Raw genomic sequence first — 23,056 nt, 5'->3', positions numbered from 1 at the left:
GCCAATGTTTGGGTGCCTTCAAAGGCACCAGATCAAAATTTTCCATCCAGCTGACGAGCCAACCGATATCCAAGCCTTTTGCCGATATCGGTCGGCTCTTTTCCCACCATACACGCACCGAATATCGTACAAAAATTATCTGTGCGTCTATGGCCATCATAAGTCTCTTGGTGGGTCCCAATCAGATTTTAATGTTCTAAAGAACTGCCCTCGACCAACTTGTTTCCCCTGTGCTTCTCAGTGGCATGCAAATCCCAAAAATCATCATGGCAGTCACAATGCCCCGTGTAACATAGCCCTAGTGATGTTTTTACTTGCAATTGCCATGCAGTTGGTTGGCATGAGTCCCACAGCATAGCAATACAATAGGTAATCGATCTGTGTTTGCCCTGTGGGTGTGTAGCTTCACGAGTGTAGAAGGCATAATCAAACTAAACATGCTTTATTTATGGCTGTGTTCAACATTAAAGTCGCTTGCGATATAAAAACAACACAGGATATATTCTTAAACATCCAAACAGAAATATAATCCTACTTAAAGCCAGGCTGCATTTATTCTTTATGCTAGATCTCTACAGGGGTTGTGTGACCGTGACAGGAGCCTGATTTCTTTTCTCTGCCAGCGTGCATAATAATGTGCATAATAGTGCATGTTCTGACTGCTCGTCTTCGGTCATTTTTCAGGGGCTTTATAAAAGATGTGGATTGCTTGTTTAGGGTGAAACTGGGGCTGCAGTTCTGGCAACAAGCGCCCCATAGATACGCAGCTTGGGACAGAACAAACAGGCCCTTTTATATGTTAATGACCCATTTCAGAAACACATTACCTCACAGCAGTGGGAAATGGCACTTCATTGTGCACCGGGCTGCCAAGCAAATTAGCCCCTAATGAGATTGAGTTATTTTGATGTGTTGCACTTGTTATGGAGAGCACTTGCAGGGCCCCGCCTGATTATATACACAATAAGACTATTGTTGGTACAATTACACTGGCTAAAAGAAAACACTAGTAGTTCATATGTGACAAGGAGATAACTGGCCTGCCCATTCTGTCTCTTTATATTCTGGGCCATCCCAGCTTTCACTTGGTTCTGCATTGCTTCCCAACGGCCTCTCTCAATATGGCTACAAATGTCATATATTATATACTGCACTTATTGCACGAGGCTAAAGTTTCAGCTTGTCAATAGCAGCAATGATCCAGGACTTCAAACTTGTCACAGGGGGTCACCATCTTGGAAAGTGTCTGTGACACTCACATGCTCAGTGGGCTCTGAGCAGCTGTTGAGAAGCTAAGCTTAGGGCTCGTCACTAATTATCCAGCAGAAAATGAGCTTCCCCTGTAATATAAGCTGATGCTACAGGTTTGCTGATTATTAAATTCTGATGCTAATTGCACTGGTTTCTGTGCTGCCATGTAGTAATTATCTGTATTAATTACTAATCAGCCTTATACTGTGACATTTCTATTCTTTGTGTACTGTATATTGTGAGTGGGTCCCTAAGCTCAGTACAGAAACGTAACTAGAGGGGGGCGGGCCCTGGCGCAGGACGCGCAGCCGGGCCCCCCGCCCCCTCCGTACACTCGGAACTAGCCGGGAATATGCGGCGCAAATCGGCGCGCGGACTGCCGGGGGGCCCTGAGGGGGTGCGGGCCCTGGCCCGCTCGCACCCCCTGCTCCCCCGGTAGTTCCGCCACTGGCTCAGTAAGTGACAGCAGCACAAAGCATGTGAATCAGCAGAAAAGAAGATGGGGAGCTACTGGGGCATCTTTGGAGACACAGATCTTTACTGCTAAAGGGCTGTGGTTGCCTTGGGCTGGTACAGAAGCACAAAACACAATCTACATAATTTCTAACCTACTCTTTAGTTAGGCTTTAGTTCTCCTTTAAAGGGAAGGGCACAAGGGACAATTCTGAGGATTTTGTCCCTGCAGCAATAAATAGACCCTAATTCTATGACAGTCAGTTGCAAGTGTGGCTGAACTAGCTTGGGGTAAGCGTGGGTGCACGGGCTTGTCAAGTCACTGACACCTCAAACACTCCACATTTATTTTTAGATAGGGTCTGTGACCCCCATTTGAAAGATGGAAAAAGTCAGTAGAAAAAGGGAAGTACAAAAAAATTAAGGCCAATTGAAAAGTTCCTTAGAATTAGCCATTCTATAGCATACTAAAAGTTCACTTAAAGTTGAACAACCCCTTTAAAGCACCTAAACAGCTCATGTGCGATTATCCTTTAATAAATATGTCTGCTAACTGATCTAACTTGTATACTCACCATGCCTCCCATTAAAGTCATTAGTAAGGGGCCTTCAGCTGCTGCTGAAAATTGGTTTTGGGCATCTGTCCCATTATCGTAAAATTATATATTGTAAAATGACTGCGGTTTGGGCTAAAAATAGCAAGTGAAATGCTGGAGAAGTTCCTGTTCCATTAAGCCAACCTCGAATATGAGATGAGTTATATGAGGGACTTTTACTTGTTCCTTTTCATCGGGGGGGAAACAAAGCACTCATTAAAATCCCTTTAAAGGGACACCGCTATTATATTATTACCATACAAAGATCACAGTAATTTTACATCTGCTAATACCTTCCTAGATATGGCCTAGATTAGACCATCTGGGAATGTAGGTTAGGGATCCGTTTCCACAGATAGGAAAAGATATGTTGTAAACATGTTATTCAATGCACCATGTTAGTGGCACAGGTCCTTTTCACCTGCAGTTCCCACTGTTTGAGCTATCATCCCCTAAGAAAAATAGTATGCAAGTAAACAGTCACTCACTAGCGCCACCATCAGGAGGGACAAAAGGTAGAGTCCAGCCAGGGTCATTGTGACAGAGAGGCAAGGGAGTGGAGGGGTTTGGATGAAAGTGGCATGACTGTGGGGGATCAGGTGTGTGGTTAGGTGTGCAATATAGTTAAGCTTTTTATTTTTTCATTAAAGCCCCATTCTACTTAGCTAGCAGAGCCGACCAACCAGGGGATAATAACCTAGGCCCCATGAGGAAGGGCGCTTCTAACTAAGTAGTATGGGGTCCTCATGATTTCTGGGTGCATTAGAGGGGGATTGCATGTGAAACTGTGCAGGGGGAGTGCTGAAGTAGCTTTGATCCTGGCATTTGGCCCACAGAACAATTGGTCCTATATTGTAGATGAAGAGGATCAACCAGTGTACCTTAAATGAGAAGGAAAGTCTTTTTTTGCTTGGGGGTGCCAAAACATAGGCACCCCACAGGTGATTGTATTTACTTACCCGACACAGGAAGAGCATTGCTCCGTGGTGCTCCCTGGAACAACTTCAGGCTTGTGCATTTTGATGATAGGAGCACCGGCCTGGGGCTCTTTCAGCGAGCACCACAGAGCAATTCTCTTTCCGCTTCTTCTATCTTCTTGAGGCTGCACAGTAGTGAAAAGCCAAATTTTAACAAAAAAGGTGGCTATATTATTTTACTGAGCATGTGTCAGCCCTGGGAAATTTTAAATATGAAGAAGCATGAAGAGGATCACTCCATGGTGCTCGCTGGCAGAACCTAGGGTTTGCGCAGTTTTCTGCGGATAGGAGCACCTGCCCAGGGTGTCAGGTAATAAAATATAACCACTTGGGGGTACCTAACTTTTGGCACACCCAATGTAAAATTACTTTCTTTCTCCTTTAAGCCTTTCTAAAGTCATTGTTTTCAGGCATAAGTAAATACTGCTCACTGTGACAATACAACTGCTTCAGCAGAACATCTGGCCTCTCTATTAAAGCCAAGCAATTGCACGAATACCTGTGCTGCAGAATTATATACTGTGGTCTCCTTGCACTAAACGGAAACAAAGAGCTCACGCACAGTGAAACCTGTTCAAGATACTCTAAAGATAGGGAAGCACGAGAGAAAATTTGCATGGTAATTCTGCCATAGCTTGCTTTTTTTAGATCTTATCATACAACTTAAACTTTTTTTTTGTTCTGTGTCTGGCCAGTGTGCCTCTTCATCTGGTAGCTAAGCGCTCTGACCCTAGCAACAAAGATAAAGAGGGCCTGGCAGCAAGTATCTGGCTGAATAATGAATCCTTCACAAAAGATTAAGCAGAATGGTAAACAGAATCCAAACGCAAATTTCCATGATCTGGGCCAGGCATACCCTTTCCTTTCTTGCTCTCTTTTGTGGGTGGGGGTATTCCTTTAGTTCATCTTCTGGAAAGTAACTGGAAATAACCCAATAAACATATACACAAAAGATTTGTCCCCTGAGTAGCATGCCTCACCCAGACAATATGCACATTGCTCTGCTGTTTATATTCCCACAATGCTATTGTTCCGGTATACAGCAAGAGCACAGGAACATATACAAACAGATGGGGTACATACTATTTATTTAACGGCTCTTTGTTTACAAGATGGGTCCACAAATAAAGTCAAAGCACATTCCTTGTTTACTCTATGTTAGCAGTATTTTGGCTTTGTGCAGAGAAAGCAATCTTATTCTATAAGTAAAGATGGTCTCTCTGGACTGAACCAGCAGCTCTGGGCCTATCGACAGGGAGATATATATCAGGCAGGTTAGAAAATCCCACCAGACAAGAATCACATTGGCACATATGAGAGTTCTTCCTAAGACACTATTATGAGCCAGAAGCTACATGATCCTATCATTCTGTTTTGGCCGAGCATTTTGGAAGGCAAAGAAAGTAAAGATCTGCTAATTCAGCTACCCTGCCAAATGATTGGCTCTTACGGTGCATTGTTAAATCTGGCCAAAACCTACAAGATCCGTTAGGTTGCCAAATGGATGGATTGATCAGACTAGGATCATTTAATATTTGGCCCCTAAACCAAACATAGGATAAGGGGTTCTATGAAGAATAAATGGGGGTTTTCCAGTCAGTCCATATATCTAAATTTCTGGTCTGACCCCAACTAGATATTGATTTGGTAGGCCATGGTTTTAAGGCCGTTCCATTTATGTTGTTATTTATGTGGGACAAACTGTGCCCATTCAATCGGATGAGGGGTCCTCCGAAGAATCATCAGCCTAACCCCCAACTAAATATTTGAGTTCTAGTATCAGCAATGTTCTTGTTAAACATGTTGATAAGGTTCAAAAACAGCTAAGGCCAAAGCTGTAGTGATGCATGGGTCCAAACTTGTAAACTCATTCCCCGCAATTACTGTTTAATTACTCACAGGAGGTGCTCCACGTAGGCCCTGCTGCAAACAAAAAGCCTCCTCAAATTCCAAAAAGTATAGAACATGGGCACACTCCACATAATGCTTCTGCAGACAATCTTTTGAAGAAAACTTCTTTTATTAATGAGATCCCAGCAAACGTTTCGGGGACGTGCCCCTTCATCCAGTGCATGGGTCATAAATTCTTTAAACAATGCCGATCCTAAACCTGCCCAAGCCAAGCCGAGCCCTGTGAATATATAAACAGCAGCAATGATCGGTTTCCACAAGAGAAGTGGGTTAAGGAAAGGGCAAGGAAGGTTGGGAAGAGGCTGTGCTGGTAGCAAACATGTCCGTCAGTGACCCATTACAAAATACATATAGACAAATACAAGACGTCCTCTGCACTCAACCCATTATCAATATATTTAAGGCATTTTTTTAGTAGCTGTATGCACAAAATATCTCAATGTCTTAAATATATTGGTAATGGGTTGAGTGCAGAGGAATCTTGTATTTGTCTAAATGCCATGCCAACCTGAGCATCAGTACATGAATGGTAATACATATTTACCAGCAATATACTAATGCAGCTTGGAGAACATTATTCCTATCATGCATGTTTGGTGTCTGGGCTGTAGAGAAGAGCGAATAGACAGTAGTTGCACTGCGGTGGAATTACAACTGTACAGAATATCCTAACGCTATTAACATTATACAATAATGATGTGTTAAGGTCCCCATAGACGCGACGATTCTTCTTGCCGAACGACCGATTTTAGGGAAGTCCGACCAATCCTTCGAAATTATCGTGCGGTTAGTGGTATTCGAACGATCGTACATCTTACGATTTTTCGGCCGACATCTGTCGGGAAATTGATCGGCCAGGTCAAAAAATCTTTGACGGCCCCAGTGCAATCTCTCTATGTTTGCAGGGCCAAGCAGGCAGCTCCCCTTTGTTTTCCTGCCAAATTGGTCTTTTTAGTTGATGGTAAATTCGTACGATCGTACGATCGTTCTGAGAAGATATTGGTCTCACGATCAGGATCTGATCTTTTAAAAATCTCAATATCTATGGCCAGCTTAAGTCTGCCTGCTCCTTGTTAGTCAGCCCTGTGATTTGCACAGCACAAACACACTGGGCTGCCATTTCCCCCCTGGAGTTTTCGACAAGCAGCCAGTCATCTCAGTAGCTGTGCTGCCTGTGTTTGTGCTGATAGTGGATCTGTTTCCTTTTTGTAACTGTCTAGTTGAGTAATTTCAATGTACCTAGTGCCGGGGTGCATTCAAATATATAATATCCTTTAGATGCTTCTCTGTATTCTGTAAATATCCATCCTGTAGTATTAAGCTAGCTATTTATGCCTAGGTTTATTCAAGCGTTTTGACCAAATCTGACAAGAATGCCAGTTCATCAGTGCATGTTTGGTTTGGACAGACCATTGATGAGCCGAGACAGGGTTAGACTGGGCCGGTCGGACACTGGGAAAAAAACTGGTGGGCCTTCATGGGATAAACTCCCAAATCCTCGAACGATCGGACTTCCCCATCTCCTGACCTGCCACTAACTATTCAGATAAAATAAAGTAGTAAAAGAACAGATGAGCCGATGTTCTGCCCCTGACAGCAACCGTACGAAAGTTATGTCCGACAAAAGCTGGTGACAGTCTCCCACTGAAAATCGTACGATCGGCAAAACACGCAGAGATATTATCGGCAGCCGACAGAAATCTTTTGACTTGTCCGATCGTCCAAACGGCCGATCCCTGCCGGACAATAATGTCGGGACTCTCCACACACGGTTAAAAAATCGTAAGAATACTCGATTCGTACGATCGGATCTTTGCGTCTATGGCCAGCTTTACGCTGATCCGAGACGTTTGTAGGATGGTCTGTCCAATTTTGGAAATTTCACCTGCCGATGGAGCATGTTGGGGGTGCAAGGTGGGTCAACAGAAGAGGAAGTGTTTAGGAATCTCAGCTCTTCTCTACTTCCTATAGTTCCGAAAATGTGGGCTGTGGCTACCACCAACAATGGAATGCAGCCGTGCACTAATATGGCCAGTAATGCAGTGAAGTCAATTCTACAAGTACATTTGGAATTTAATTAGGAGATAGATTTTGCTCCTCAAACTGAATCTGGCCCTTTGTCGGGAAATATGCTCTCCAACGGGTAACAAAGCACTCAAAAAAAAAACCTTCCCTTCTCGATCCACCGCGTGTATGAAACCTTCCATGAAGCGATCCCAGACAATTGAATAAGAATGAAAAAGAAGGCATTTTCAGTCGATTACCTCGGATGGCTGCATGTAAAGAGGAGTGACCCCCACCTCCAAAAATCTCTTTTGCATAATGAAAGATAACGGAATGCTAAGCAACAATGAACATTCATTAAATGTAATATGTAAAAATCCAATTATGCAACAGCATAACTACCGCTCCCAACCACTAAAAAACAAAAAACGGTGGAGAGGCCTGGCTATTATACAACACCCCATTCCTGCTCGTTACCCCCCCCCGCCTGCTCATTAGCCTTGTGCCACTCACGACCCCTGTTCCCAGGGCCACCTGCTACAGTAGGGGGTCTGCTTCTCTCTATAGTTATGCCACTACATTATGATTGAAATCAACATTTGTTTTGTTTATCCCTTTCTGGTCTCTGCTTCTAACTCTGTATTTCTTAGAAAGATGGTTTGCACAACTAGGACAGTATTCTATGAACCTGCTCGGAAGCAAAATGGGCATTGTGCCCAGCAGCCAGTTATACATCTTCTCAGTGGGCATTTAGGACATAAACTGCTTATGTATTATTTCAGGGCAAGAGGAGGGGGAAGACTCAAAGTTGCTTTTTATTTTTGTTGTGGGCATAATGGATTTAATACCTACCTTCTCTCCCATTTTGACTTGCCTCACACGAAGCCCTGGGGCTGAGAGTGCAGGATGTGTAGTGAGACTTCAGGCTTCTGTTTAGAGACATATAAACAGCAAGAGATGGAGTGGATTCTGTTCTATAATCCTGTGTCTGGGCAAAGAGGATAGACATTAAATCGTCTGTATAGCCAGATAAACCCTTCACTCCCAAACAGGATTACACTAATGTCACTGCAAAGTATATGGAGATGAATACGCCAGTTCCGCAGACTGTCACAAGGTGCAGCATATAGGTTTACCAGGAATAATGCACTCTGTACGGTAAATGATAAGGATATTAGAAGTCACTGAGGGGATATGTGACCATATAAAGGCACAAGGCTGCAGGTTGAGTTATACAGGGAACTCTGAGTATCATTCATGTATTATAAGGGATAATGTACCCCTACTGTAAATAATAAAGATATTAGAAGTCATTGAGGGGTTCTGTGACCATATAAAGGCACAAGGCTGCAGGCTGAGTTATACAGGGAAGTCTATAGAGCAGTAATCCCCAACCAGTAGCTCGTGAGCAACATGTTGCTCTCCAACCTCTTGGATGTTGCTCTCAGGGACCTCGAAGCAGGGGCTTATTTTTGAATTCCAGGCTTGGAAGAGAGTTTTAATTGCATAAAAATTAAGTATAGTGTCAAGTAGAGCCTCTTGTATGCTGCCAGTCCACATAGGGGCTACCAAATAGCCAATCACAGCCCTTATTTGTTACCCCAAGGGACTTTTTCATGCTTGTGTTGCTCCCCAAATCTATTTATGATAGAATGTGGCTCACGTGTAAAAAATGTTGGGGACCCCTGCTATAGAGTATCACTCATGTATTATAAGGGACAATGTACCACCTACTGTAAATGATAAGGATATTAGAAGTCACTGAGGGGTTATGTGACCATATAAAGGCACAAGGCTGCAGGCTGAGTTATACAGGGAAGTCTATAGAGTATCACTTGTGTATTATAAGGGACAATGTACCACCTACTGTAAATGATAAGGATATTAGAAGAGCTGACGGGTTCTGTGACCATATAAAGGCACAAGGCTGCAGGCTGAGTTATACGGGGAAGCATTTATTGGGTACCTGTTTGAAGGCAAACATTTGATTGGTTGCTATAAGTTACAAGACCTGGTACAAATATTATTAAACATTACCCTATATTCTGTTTGGACAGACTAACTGCAATCCTTTAAAGGGGTTGTTCAAACACTTTTTTCAATTCAGTTGTTTTCAAATTGTTCCCCAGAAATAAAGATTTTTTTCAATTACTTTCCATTATTTATTTTTTAAGTTTTTTCCAAAATCTAAGTTTAAAGGTGAATGTTCGTGTCTCTGGTGTTTGAGTCTGGCAGCTCAGTAATTCAGGTGAAGATTCTAAACTGTTACAATTTTGCAACATTGAGTTGATCCATTTCTCAGCAGCATCTCTGGAGTATTAGCAACTATTGTATCAATTCTAACAGCTGCCTGTAATGAAACTCAGAGATTCTGCTCAGCAGGGACAAAGATAAGAAATGTATCAACTAAATGTATCCATTTAGAACAGTTTACAGGATCGGCGACCCCCCCTCCCAGAGCAACTTCAGAAGGAGAGAAATTACACTTTACACTTCAATAATAGAAAAACCGTCACACATAGAAAATAGAAAGTCATTGGAAAAAGTCGTTATTTCTGGTGATCTATCTGAAACCAACTAGTTGTTTGAAGGTGAACAACCCCTTTAAGATTAGGTGATGGGCAGATGAAATGGTATAATGGTCGGCTGGAAACATTCTATCATAATCAATGTACTGGAAACCTGAGGAATAAGAAAGGCAGTCGTAGAAGACTGCAGTAGTGTCTGCATCTGTACTGTAAAAAGTCCCATAAGTGGACAATTTCTAACAACCCACGCCCTTTATCTGTCATTCCTGGAACGATAACAGAACAATATTTGGTCAGTCTTTCCCAGCTCTTAGACAAGCACCATAGAATAAACAGTACCACTTATTTTCAAAGTATTTTTTTGGCCTGGGCCCATAATTCTGGACACTTCCTACTTCTAATTTTTGATCAAAATATTATCGTTACCAATACAGAAATGTTTTTTTTCCCAATAACCGAATCACTAACGGAATTCAGACTGAGAACAAAGGGCACTGTCGCTTTTACAGAGGTCAAATCCTGTTTTTGGTGAGGCTGTGCCAATGAGGCAAGGATGGGTATTTACACCAATTTGTTCCAATGCTGTACTGCCAGCTATTGCAACACCAAGCAGCTGTTTACATGATCCCTATGAGCGTCTCACAGGCCAAAGAGCAAGAGACGGAGCTGCCATCAGTTTCATTATAATTATTATTTATAGAAATAATGGTATCCAGTGGACCTAGTTACTAGGATCCACACAAAATTAATCTTGGACCGCCTAAAGTCTGGGAGTAAGACATTTCTTATAAACATACATTGTTTAATCAGCCAGTACCCCACTGGGTCCCCTATATATCCATGGCATGAGAGATGGCACAAATTGCTGCTTTTCCAGTAAAATGAAAATGGAATGTATACAGACTCATGGTGATAGATAGGAATTATTCACTGCATGAAGTTTACATTTGGATAAAGTACTACATTACGATACTAGACCTCTGCCTGCTGGAAATGATGTACAGGTATAGGATCCATTATCTGGAAAGCCATTATCCAGAAAGCTCTGAATTATGGAAAGGCTGTCTCCCATAGACTCCATTTTATCCATATAATCCAATTTTTTTTTAAACATGATTTCCTTTCTCTGTAATAATAAAACAGTACCTTGTACTTGGCCCCAACCAAGATGTAATTAATCCTTTTTGGAGGCAAAACAATCTTATTGGGTTAGTTTAATGTTTACATCATTTTCTAGTAGACTTTAGGTATGAAGTTCCAAATTAAAGAAAGATCTATTATCTGGAAAACCTCAGGTCCCAAACATTCTGGATAAAAGGGTCCCATAACTGTATTAGAATTGTAACAACTGCTGCTGTGCTGAAAAGCACGAGGTTTCCAGCATGGAATAAACAGGGACAATATGACTTTTGGGAAATGAAATGCTTCCTATGTGCCGTACCATAAGAAGAAGCCAAGACATTTCCAGCAACAAATGTAATACGGGACATTGGGTTAAGGGTCAGGGCACACAGGCAGATTCGGGGAAATCTCCTCTTCTTCCGGGCGACTAATCTCCCCGAACTGCCTCCCCTGCCTTCCCATCGGCTAAAATGTAAATCACTGGCGGGATGGCACTCAGAGCGATTGGTTTTCCGAGGTCGCCCGAAGTTTCCTCGTGAGTCACCGGGCAACTAACCTCCCCGAATCTGCCTGTGTGCCCTCACCCTAAAGGGAATACTGACTGAGTTTGCTTTTAATCTAAAATGCCATTGTCTGTATCTCCTTCCATGCCAGCATGAAACTCTTCATGGGAGGCTTTAAAGGGGATGTAAAGTCAAAAAACAATATTGCAGGTACTGCTCATAAACCAAAAAAAGAAACATATTGGCAGTGTACTTCAATTAGAAAATTTGTATTGTTTCTTTAAAGGGGTGCTTCACCTTTGAGACAACTTTTATTGTGATACAGAGAGGGATATTCTAAGACAATCTGCAATTGGGTTTCGTTTTTTATTATTTGTGGTTTTTGAGTTTATTTAGCTTTTTATTCAGCAGCTCTTCAATTTGCATTTTAAGCAATCTGGTTGCTATGGTGCAAATTCCCCTAGCAACCATGCACTGATTTGCATTAAATACTGGAATATGAGTAGGGGAGGGACTGAATAGAAAGATCAGCAATACCAAGTAGCAATAGCAATACATTTGTAGCCTTACAGAGCATTTGCTTTTTAGAAGGGGGTCAGCAACATATCTAATTGAAGTACATTGCAAATCGGCTCCTTTTTATGGTTTATGAGCAGTACCTGCAATATTGTTTTTGACTTTAGATCCCCTTTAATTTAGACTAGGGTAGGATAAGCCTAAATAAGCTGTAGAGAGTGTTACCCAAACTCAAAATGCATCCTCCGCCTATGATATCATGACTACACCTGTAATGTCACCCCCCGTTGATAAATGTTCATGTGTCCCACGCCTGACACTGAATTCTGCTTTGCCTTTGGCATATCTAGTTATTATCTTATCTATAATTGCAGGATTCTTCAAAATGTTCGGCAGCCTGAGCAGCCTCCCCCTTCCCTTCCGCAGAGCGAGTTCTAAGGACATTGAGACCAACCATGGCAGCTTTGAGAAGACACAGGATGACCTCAATGCTTTACCAAGCCCAAGAAGCCCTACCTATGCCCGGTCATGTGACATGTACACCCACATGGGTACAATGCCCAGACGTTCTATCAAACATGGATCAAAATCCAAAAAAGAGAAAGGGAACAAGGGCAGCAGCTCTAACATACCAGTTGTTATGGCATCTCAGCCTACCAATGACCAACTGGATGATGATGATGATCCCAATGACATGATCATTGTGCCCTCCCTTAAAGCAAAAAGCAGGTCAGCAACATTAAAAAAACAACAGCCTGTAGAAACCCTCAATGAACTTCTTCCACCGAGTGAGGAGATACCGGCTCAGGATGCCACTGAGAAAGAGAAACAGAACAGAGAAAAGACCGTGGAGACTCAACCTGGAGAGAACAAAGGCAACTGGGAAGATGGGTAAGAGCAGGGGGTGTAGGGTGGGTGCCTATAATTAAAAACATGAAGGTTCTGCATGAGGTAGAGTTACATGGCTTCCTGGTTCTGGGAGAGGCAGAGATACATGGGGGCAAATTCACTAAGCAGCGAAAATGTGCTAGCGACGGCTTTGCTGCCCTTCGCCAGCAAATTCACGAAGATCCAAAGTTGCGTACAGGTTACCGAACACTTGGGAAGTAGTGCTTGCGATAATGCCATAAGCAGTCCAATAGTATATTAATACTGCATGTTATGGATTATAATTCATTTAGAAAATGGTAAATGGCTTTAAGGCTATTTGTAAAAATAATTGCTATTGGATTGGATGAAATTAAAAAAAAATTTAATTAACTTTTAGCATCAAATAGAAAGTGCTATGCTGCTTTTAATGTTATTTTCAGTTATTTAGCTTTCTGTTTTGCAGCTTTCCAGTTTGAAATTTCAGCAGCTATCTGGTTGCTAGGGTCTTGTTTACCTCAGCGACCACTGGAATAGGAGAGGGACTGAATAGAAGGGTAAGGAATAAAGATTAACAGTAACAATATAACTGTAAGCTCACAGAGCCAGAGTTTATTGGCTGAGCGTTTGAAAGATGTAGAAGAGGAAAGCAAATGATTAAAAATGATTTGCCTTTATGGCTGTTAATCAGCTAAATCTGCTACATCTTTGCAAGAGTCATAACCAGCAGTGCAGAAAACAAAATGGGACACACAGATGCTGTTTTGAATAGCAACCCCATTTACGAAGAAGTTTAACGATAATGTAATGAATCTAGATCAGAAAGTTGCTTAGAATGATATATTCTTTCATTAAGCAAAAAAAAAAACTACTATATTATATCATCCTCACATTTCCGCTTTTTAAATGTCTGGGCAGTTTACTAAAATTATACCCTTTTCATAAAATGCAAAGTTGTTTCCTCTGCCGTTCTAAGCATCATCTCAGCGACTCTTTTTAATTCTGCTAAGGGGTCACTTTTGGATAGGATCTCAGACCAATGTTATAAAGCTACAGTTCCAGGCCGATGGCATAGCTGGCTAATAAACACTCCAACTTGCTGCTGCAACTCTTTAATGTGTAAGCAGACTTTCAGCTAGATCAGTAGTTTCCCAAACTGTGGGGGCATGGAGCAGATGGGAATGCCAGTAAAGAGAGATTTGGGTCAATATGTATACTGGAGATAATGATCATTTGCTTTCCTGGATAAACTTGAAAAGCCCATCTTGAAGATTTGGGGTGAATATGCATACTAGGGAGAATATCCATTTGCCCAATGAGATTTGGGTTGAATATACATATTGACTGATACACTGATATTTTCCTATGACTATATCCAGGAATCCTGACCAAAAGCTGGACCTTTAAGTGAGGTTAAACCTAAAAAAGTTTCATAAAGACTAGGTGCACCTTCCTCAGTATTCTCTTTCCTAAAGTCCATGCTCCCTCTTGCAGCAACATGGTTGAAACCAGGCAGAATAGCTGATGGTTACGGTAAGACCCTCCTTTAAAGGGCTAAATTCTAATGGTGCAAAAATGTTCACAAGGAGCGGCTTTATGTAGGTAAGAAATGCAGCACATTATGTTTCTGGATTCTGTACCAAACCCAAACCAACCAGCAGTGAATAACTATTCTTTTGAAGATCAGGAGCAATGCCAAAAATCAAACCTAGCATTTTTAAATTTCAGCTATTCTAGTGCAAAGAATGCAATTGCGCTCTCCGCACTAGTGATGGCAGGATCGAACTGGGGGGCCCGGGGCCCACCGGGACTGCTGTCCAGGGCCCCCCCCAACCCCTACTGTGATGCACCTGAAGGCACCTGGAGATAAAAAAAAATTTTTGTCGAATGCCAATATCAGGAGAGGGGTCTGGCCCGGCGGGGGCCCATGAGGATCGTGGCCCACCGGGTTTTTTCCGAGTGATGACGCCCCACTCAACCTCTTCTGATTTGCAAAATCTAAGGGGGACAGCAGGACACGGGGTCCAAAAATGCCCATACTGAAGATGCCTCAGTGGCTCCCCATCTTTTTCTTCTGCTGATTCACTGCACATGCTCTGGGCTGCTGTCTTTGAGCTTAGGAACCCACTCTGCCACTCAAAATATACTTTAAATTAGTTAATTATTCAGATCCTCATTACATGGCAGCTCAGAAACAGTGCAAAAAATAATTTAAACCTCATTTCAGCTTGATGATTTCCAACAACCCCTAAATTTTTTGCTCTACAGCTACCCAGAGCACACTGTCCGTGCCACTGACACTGCTAACAAAATACAAGATTGGGAGCTCCTGTGAAGTTTTGGATCAACACTGCTATAGAGGTGTTTACAGGGTTGGACTGGTGGGGCATTGGGAAAAAACCTGGTGGGCCCCGCTGGCCCAGACCTGTTCCCTCGAGGCCTGAATACTCGATAACATGGTATGCGCGGGGGTTTTGTGTGGTCATGCTAAAGGTGGTGCAGCTCGGGTCCGGAGGGGGATTAGTGGCAGGGTCAGGCCTCAGTCCCTGGTGGGCCCTGGGCCCCTCATTCCGACCCTGGGTGCTTATCTTTAAGGCTGTTGTAGTAAGTTCAGTATACAAAATATGACATTTCTAGCCCTAATCATACTTAGGGTTTAGCTCTCCTTTACAGATCTCTGATCAAATATTGGTTAGGTAGGTGATTACTTCTAGGTATTTAATCTGAAGAGAGAAGTCCAGGAAGACAATTGGAAATTGCTGGCAGTTGCATACAAAAATAGTTGGAGGGCAGCAAGTTGGACAGTATTCCATGGGACTATATATTCAGGTTTTCTATGGCTGCAATGATTTCCCTGTATTATAAGGTTTCCAAGATCTTGTAGTAGCCACTAAAACCAGCATCCCCATCCATTTCTAGCTCTGTACTAGGACGAGAGGTCCCTCTGCTTTAGTAAAAGTCAGTTGTGTAGTTCAGTAGACTCATCCCCCAGAAATCAGTTTCCCCAGTGAGTGTTGCATGCGAGAGCGAGAGGAGGCCCAAGGATGCCAGGAGCATGCTAATGACCTGGAATTCCATCACTTGCCAGAGTCAAGAGGAGCCTTCCCCTTGCTCCACAGAACATTCCATACAGGGCAGTGGGAGGGGAGGAGGAGGGAAGCTGCTGTGGTCCAACACAGACCTTCCCAAGTTCACAAACGCCCAGCAGCACAGACACTGAGAACTTCTCCCTCGGCAATGAGTTTGGATTTTAGGCTCCAGATGGACTTGGGCCGGCAATATCACCACCTGGGCTACTGGTAAGGGACTAACTGCCAGCTATCTGGTTGCCTAGCCTTCTGAACATGGGCTGTGCTGTCAGGGTAGATATGCCTTTTTGTAACGAGTCTATGCCATGCTGGTATTCACCCACAGGCAAAGAGATGGTCTAAACCCAGGGTGTGCCCTATTTTAAGGAGCCCTGGTTTGTTGTTGAGTGCTCTGGTGGTGAAGGGGGTTACACTCCCAAGTCAGGGGGATATTATATTTGATGGCTTTTAAACACCAGGCAGTGCTGAGACAGCAGTTCCATGCCGGTAGCAATGTTGGCACAGAACTGAATATGGGACTGGTATCAGTTGATGCATTAAACTACACCTCCCATCATACTCTATAATGCAGCATGACTGGGAATCACAAAATGTGCTGAATATATATAAATATATATATATATATATATATATGTGTGTATATAGATATATATAAATATATATTGTATATGTATACTGGTAGGTGTGTTTCACCATGATTGCTCTGTGTGCAGGGACACAATCAACTTGCAGCCAATCAGAGCATTACATTCCAAACAATTCAAAAATGAACAAAGCCAGCTGCCGGTCACAGTACATGGGGAGCAGTACGACTCTGTATGAATAAAATGCTCTCAGATCCAGCTTGTTCTTCGTTGTTTCTCCTTCCCCTTTGAGCATTTGGAGGCTCTGGTTATTCCCTATTGTCTCACATGCTGAAACTCTTTCCTATTTCATCCATGACATCCTGCTTCCCACACTCTGCATTTGCCTCTGTATATAGCACCCCAGTGCAGCTGCTTCTCATTACTTTCCCCTGGGTAGTCAGAGGGTCCCCCAGCCGTGATAGAATGCACTGTAACTATCTGACCTTTTGCCTTTCTTTGTGGCTTGACTGGTGAACAGCGAGGGGTCTCATCCCCCTAGAGATACATTGTCTGTGAGTACAATATCTCCAGGCAGAATTCCTTTTCACCTATTCATAACCAGTTTTATAAGGGGGCACATAGTGGCAAGATGGACCACAGTAACCTTTTATACAAAGCATCTTTCCAGTATACATTTATTTAAATTGTCTTTTGAAAGCAGTGGCTGTCTATTCTGACTCCTGAAACAATGTAGCAGAAGCCAGCTGATTTGGAGAAGAACTGACTTCTGCTGCATTGTTTTTGGGATCTGTTATCCAGAATGCTCGGGACCTGGGGTTTTCCAGGATAAAGGATCTTTCAGTAATTTGGATCTCCATTCCTTAAGTCTACTATAAAATCATGTAGATATTATACAAACCCAATAGGCTGGTTTTGCTTCCAATAAGGATTAATTATATCGTAGTTTATCAAGTACAAGCTTCTGTTTTATTATTAAGGAGAAAAAGCTAAATCCTTTTTTAAAATTTGGATTATTTGGATAAAATGGAGTCCATGGGAGATGGCCGTTCTGTAATTCAGAGCTTTCTGGATAATGGGTTTCCAGATAACGGATCCCATACCTGTATATAAAGTCAGTATCATAAGGGTGTGATAGTTACTTCCCGCTGAGCATTCGAGGGCTGTATTCTCTATGGAAATGAAGTGCAAGGATATTTTATAAGCTGTGGAATATCTCCCATGAGTGAAGGTCTTTCTATGTGTTTAGGAGAAGGGTCTTTCTATGTGTTTAGGAGAAGGGTCTTTCTATGTGTTTAGGAGAAGGGTCTTTCTATGTGTTTAGGAGAAGGGTCTTTCTATGTGTTTAGGAGAAGTTTGCAGAGAGCTGTGAGCAGCTGAGGATAAAGAGAATTGTCTCTTTTACTGAAATGGTATATAAAGTATAGGAGAAACCTTCCTTCTCTGCATAGTATGGTTGATAGGGTAAAATATTGTGTCAGAATATCAAAGTCTATATCATGGTAAAAGTAAATCTACAATGAACGACCCCTTAAACAGGAATTCTTATCAGGATCTGGCCAAAAGCTTAGGGCACCCAATTCAAGTCCCCGACCGTCACCATTCCTCTCTCTGCTCCCTATGGACAGAAAGAGACTGCACTTTTAGCTCTTAGACAGAGGGTCATTTTCTTGTATTTATGAGGCAAATTAAATACATTGTATTCATGAATTCCTTTATAGCATGTAAAATATCCCAGAACTCAGGAGAAATTAAGTCAGCTTCATGTTAAATAAAACCAAAAAATACTTTGCAGGATAAATGCAGTGGCAGTTTCCTATATAATACTGCAGAACTTAAAGGGATACTGTTATGGGAAAACATGTTTTTTTTTTTTTCCAAAACGTGTCAGCTAATAGTGCTGCTCCAGCAGAATTTTGCACTGAAATCCATTTTTCAAAAGAGCAAACAGATTTTTTTATATTCAGTTTTGAAATCTGACATGGGGCTAGACATATTGTCAGTTTCCCAGCTGGCCCCAGTCATGTGACTTGTGCTCTGATAAACTTTAGTCACTCTTTACTGCTGTACTGCAAGTTGGAGTGATATCACCCCCTCCCTTTCCTCCCCCCAGCAGCCAAACAAAAGAATAATGGGAAGGTAACCAGATAGCAGCTCCCTAACACAAGATAACAGCTCCCTGGTAGATATAAGAACAACACTAAATAGTAAAAGCCAAGTCCCACTGAGACTGATTCAGTTGCATTAAGTAGAAGAAATAACAGCCTGCCAGAAAGTAGTTCCATCCCTAGGGTTAGTTCACACGAGGAGATTCGGGCAGATTTTATTGCCTGGCGACTAATCGCCTCGTCTTCTGGGCGACAATCTCCCCGTGTCTTCCCATCCGCTATAATGAAAAGTCGCCTGCGCTAAAGTAGACGCTGCGCAGCGGTTTCCGAAGTTGCTTCGGAAAACGCTGCACTGCGTGTGCTTTAGCGCAGGCGATTTTTCATTATAGCGGATGGGAAGACATGAGGAGGCAGTTAGGGGAGATTGTCAACATACTGCTTTCAATTGAAAGCAGAACCTTTTCTTATTTGGGATAGAATCAAAATCACAGCTCTGATACAATCTGGTACATGAGTCAGGATAAGCGAGGATAAGTATTTGTGTGACTAGCACATGTTTTTTCCCTTTATGCACGGGGAGGATGTAGGGAGTAGACAGAGGAAACCTTGCATTGTGCGGAGTCAAGGATGCAACAGGCTGTTTCCTGCATTGAGGCTTTGCCCCGGTCACACCCTGACACTTGCCCCCAAAAATGATTCACTTTAGCCAGGAAACCTGGGTTTTCAACTGGAAAATAAATACTTTTTTGAGACTGGACGTTTTTACTTACAACTCTCTGCACAATCTCTGCACAAGCTCAGATTTGAAATGTTCAGTGGTTTTGTTTGCTATGCCTCAACTAAGCTTTCTTATCCCTTCTGCTCCCGTAGATAAATTAGAGACAGCAAGTTTAGCAAATGTAAGATAAAGGGTTGTGTGTTTTGTGAGATGCTGCTCTGTCTAGAAACTATTCCAAAAAGCAAGACAGGACTGTTGTGTTTTTGTGAGGCAGGAATTAAAGAGCTTCTTACCACCATTCTAACAGTAGGTTGAGTCAATAGGTGCTACAGACTTGAGCTCAACACATTGGACATTTATAAAACACGTTCCAGAAGGGACACAATCCACACTCTCAAGACAACAGACGCAGCTTGCAGCTGAGGCACAGCAATGTGCAATGTACTTTCCGTGTGTCTTGACAAATTCGCCACAACTTAGAGTAAGTCTGCAATGACCCTGGGGGAAAAAAAAAAAAGAACTGCATTGGGGGGAAAAACATGGCAATTTGCATCGGAAATTTTTTTTGTACACGGCACTGCGTTCATTAATGCTTTACAGTGCCTCCCAGTGCACCTACATCATCATCATTCTCATCATTTAATCTCATAAAATTAATGAAAAATAATAATCAGTGCTTAGAGACAGGGCAGATTCTCATTTGAACAGAGGTTTAACTACAGTATAAAGGAAGCAGAGCCTGCAACTGCCTGGGGGGTCCCACTGGAATACTGCCTGATCAGCAGTTTCAACACATATATATATATATTAAAGGACCAGTAACATCAAATTTTTTTTTTTTTTTTAAAAACTGTTAGTATAGAACGGAAAAAAAAACCACAAGGAAAAATTAAACTTTTAAATCGCTAAGTCTTTATTAAGAAATAACTTACCGAAACTCGGCTTGTGCTCCTCTTCAGAAAAGGCGATCCATCGTGTGGCGCTCGATTTCTCCTCCCTGCTTTCCTTATAGGAGATAGCCAGGGAGGAGATGATGGGTCGTCGACTTTTCTGAAGAGGAGAGCAAGCAGCGTTTCCCTAAGTTATTTCTTAATAAAGACTTAGCGATTTCCTTTGGCTTTGTGTTTTTTTTTTTGATCTATACTAACGAATTTTTTTTAAAATGTTTTTTATGTTACTGATCCTTTAATGAAACTTTAGATGGGGGCCCTAACATGGATTTGGTGTGGGGCCCTGTGACTCCCTTTAAAGGTATTATTTAGAGAAGTTGGCAAGTGAACAGGATGATGAACTAATGACGAATATACTTATTAATTACCCTTTCCTGTCATTCTCTTGCAGTACGTGTAGTGGCCTTGATGCGGGAAGTGAGTATGTGAAGGTAAGACATGTTCTTTTTCTGTTGCTTATTGTTACTACAGAGCATACGTCAGCTCTAGCACTCATAAGGAAAAGAGCCAGGTCTGGACCAGTAATTTGTAGATTCTGGCAGATGCCAGTAGGGTTGATGTAAAATGCCATTGACAGTCGATATTTATTGGGCTTGTTGGGTACTGTTGCTTAGGGTGCACCTGTGCGTGTGGGGTAGGGTTGCCACCAAAAAATACCAGCCATCCTATATATTTATCTTTTATCCCTATTGCTAACATTAGAATCAGCCTTCATTCTTACCGGTCAGGCCAGTAAAATACCGGCCAGGTGGCAACCGTAGTGTGAGGGTGCAATTCAGAAATAAAATGCGTCACATACTCTGCACCCACTGCTCTGAGACTATCCTAGATATTGAAGGGGTGAGCAGGAGACGAGTAGGGTTGCCACCTGTAAAAAATACCGGCCTGGCAGGTAAAAATGAGGGCTGGTCCCAATGTTATTAATAGGGGAAAAAGGTAAATATAAAGGAAGGACGGTATTTTTTTTCCAGAAAAGGTGGCAACTCTAGAGACGAGACACTTCAGACTCACCCGGGCAGGCAGTCAGTGGGCAACCAAAGCAGGAGTGGGGAGACAAGAGGCACCAGAAGCCCTTGGCCCACCTATGCGTTTGGGCCTCTACATACATGAAATGGGAGGGATAAGAGCAGAGCATTGTAGCCCAACTAGGGTTGCCACGGTATTTTACAGGCCTGGCCGGTAAAAATGATGGTTGATCCCAATGTTATTAATAGGGGAAAAAAGGTAAATATATAGGAAAGCCGGTATTTTTTTCCAGAAAAGGTGGCAACCCTAGAGATGAGGGGTGTGGGGTGGTAAATGTAGGGTTTGTGACTGGAAGGAGGGACTGTAGTTGAAAGCAAGGGCAGGGTGTCACCAAGGAAAAACCCATTGGGCCCTACTGACCCAGACCCGAAAATCAGTATAAGCTGTGTGCTGGATGGGCAAGGGGGCTGGCGGTGGGTGAGAGGTGTGGGCCCTATAAGGGCTGCGGGAGCCCCAAGGTTAGCAACCCCAATGTGCTTTGCACACTTCAGTCTCACCTGGGCAGGCAGTCAGTGGGCAACCAAAGGAGGTTGTAGCCCAACTAGGGTTGCCACCTGGCCGGTATTATACCGGTAAAAATGATGGTTGATGTTATTAATAGGGAAAAAAGATAAATATATAGGAAGGCCGGTATTTTTTTCCCGGAAAAGGTGGCAACCCTAAGCCCAACAGCAAATCAAGGGCCACTGTCTTTCTAGATCTGCTGTATTCTTAAGACAAACTCAATAATGATAAAGAGAAGGAATTTGTGATCAGCATTTGAGCCCTTCACTGCATTTCCAGCTGAAGTTGAGAACACAGTCTATACGGGAATATCCTTTAAATATAACTGGGTTGAATACTTGATTCCAAATGAATGACCTTTTACTTTCCTCACCTGCCACTTCCACATCCATCTCAGCAGGACCCATCGACCCCGTGTGTCTCCCCTGCCCCCACCATCGCAGCTCATTCATACGCACACACCGTGCCCCCTCCTTCATTGACTAAACCTAAGCAAAGGGGGGGGGGTTGCGTGAGTCTGAATAGGCAGGGAGACAATATGAAGATGGGAGGGGAAGGCTGGTGGGAGCGGCTTGGGCCGTGAGCTAATTTTTCTCATTGCCTAGGCTCCTCCCATGATGCTCTCTTGACAAGGGATGAGGTAATGCATGAAGCATCAGTCTGCAATCCAGCAGCAGCATCAGCACCAGTAGTAGCAGCATCTGCTCAGCAGAGCACAGAGTAACTTAGGGACAGAGAAGGAAAGGGGTTATCGGGAAGCCAAGGATTGGGGGTTTTGTGCCATTGGATGGAGGATACCTGGACTGACCATGACAGAGAGATGCAGTTTGTGGAGTGCCCTCTCAGCAGCTGCCTGCTGCTTCTACCGTGGCTCCTTCATGCAGGTGCAGGTAAGGAGCAGCACCCATTCCGTCTATCACGTCTGGCACGTAGGTGATAACCGGGGGCAATAGTTGTTTCGTGTTGAATCTGCATTTTATTGTCATTATCTGCCGATTGGAACGGGGCAATTGTTTGATCATGTCAGCAATTCAGAGGGTTGTCGGTAGCTGTGTGTTGGGGAGGTTAGTGTGCGGCTTACTAGAAGGCTGCTGTTGGGCAGGAACCTGTGCACTGGAGGGGGGTGCGTAATCTTCAATCCCACTGGTGTGCCCCTATAATAACAGAATCCTACCCTGTGCTTCATGTCTAACTACCATTCCCATGATCCCCCTTGTCAGTCAAAGGCGATCAAGAGCTGCAGTTCGAAAACATCTGGAGGGCTGCAAGTATTACAGGGGTGGTTCACCTTTAAGGTAACTTTCATTATGTTATAGAATGGCCAATTCTAAGCAACTTTTCAATTGTTT

At 42.9% G+C, this 23,056-nt stretch overlaps 1 protein-coding gene across 3 annotated transcripts in view; it reads left to right on the top strand.

Annotated features, from left to right (window-relative positions):
- The window catches only part of sh2d3c.L (SH2 domain containing 3C L homeolog), a 41,824-nt gene that overhangs the window by 5,326 nt on the left and 13,442 nt on the right, over positions 1–23,056 (top strand). Inside the window, exons 2-3 of one of the 3 annotated variants that reach the window (XM_041571910.1) lie at positions 12,236–12,752; positions 20,569–20,608. In XM_041571910.1, coding sequence (XP_041427844.1) covers positions 12,236–12,752; positions 20,569–20,608 — 557 coding nt within the window. 3 annotated transcript variants of the gene reach the window in all.

This window comes from Xenopus laevis, chromosome 8L (genome assembly GCF_017654675.1).
Source record: "Xenopus laevis strain J_2021 chromosome 8L, Xenopus_laevis_v10.1, whole genome shotgun sequence".
NCBI lineage: Eukaryota > Metazoa > Chordata > Amphibia > Anura > Pipidae > Xenopus > Xenopus laevis.
The sequence above is the reverse complement of the archived record's forward strand: the minus strand, read 5'-3'. Positions and strand labels throughout refer to the sequence as shown.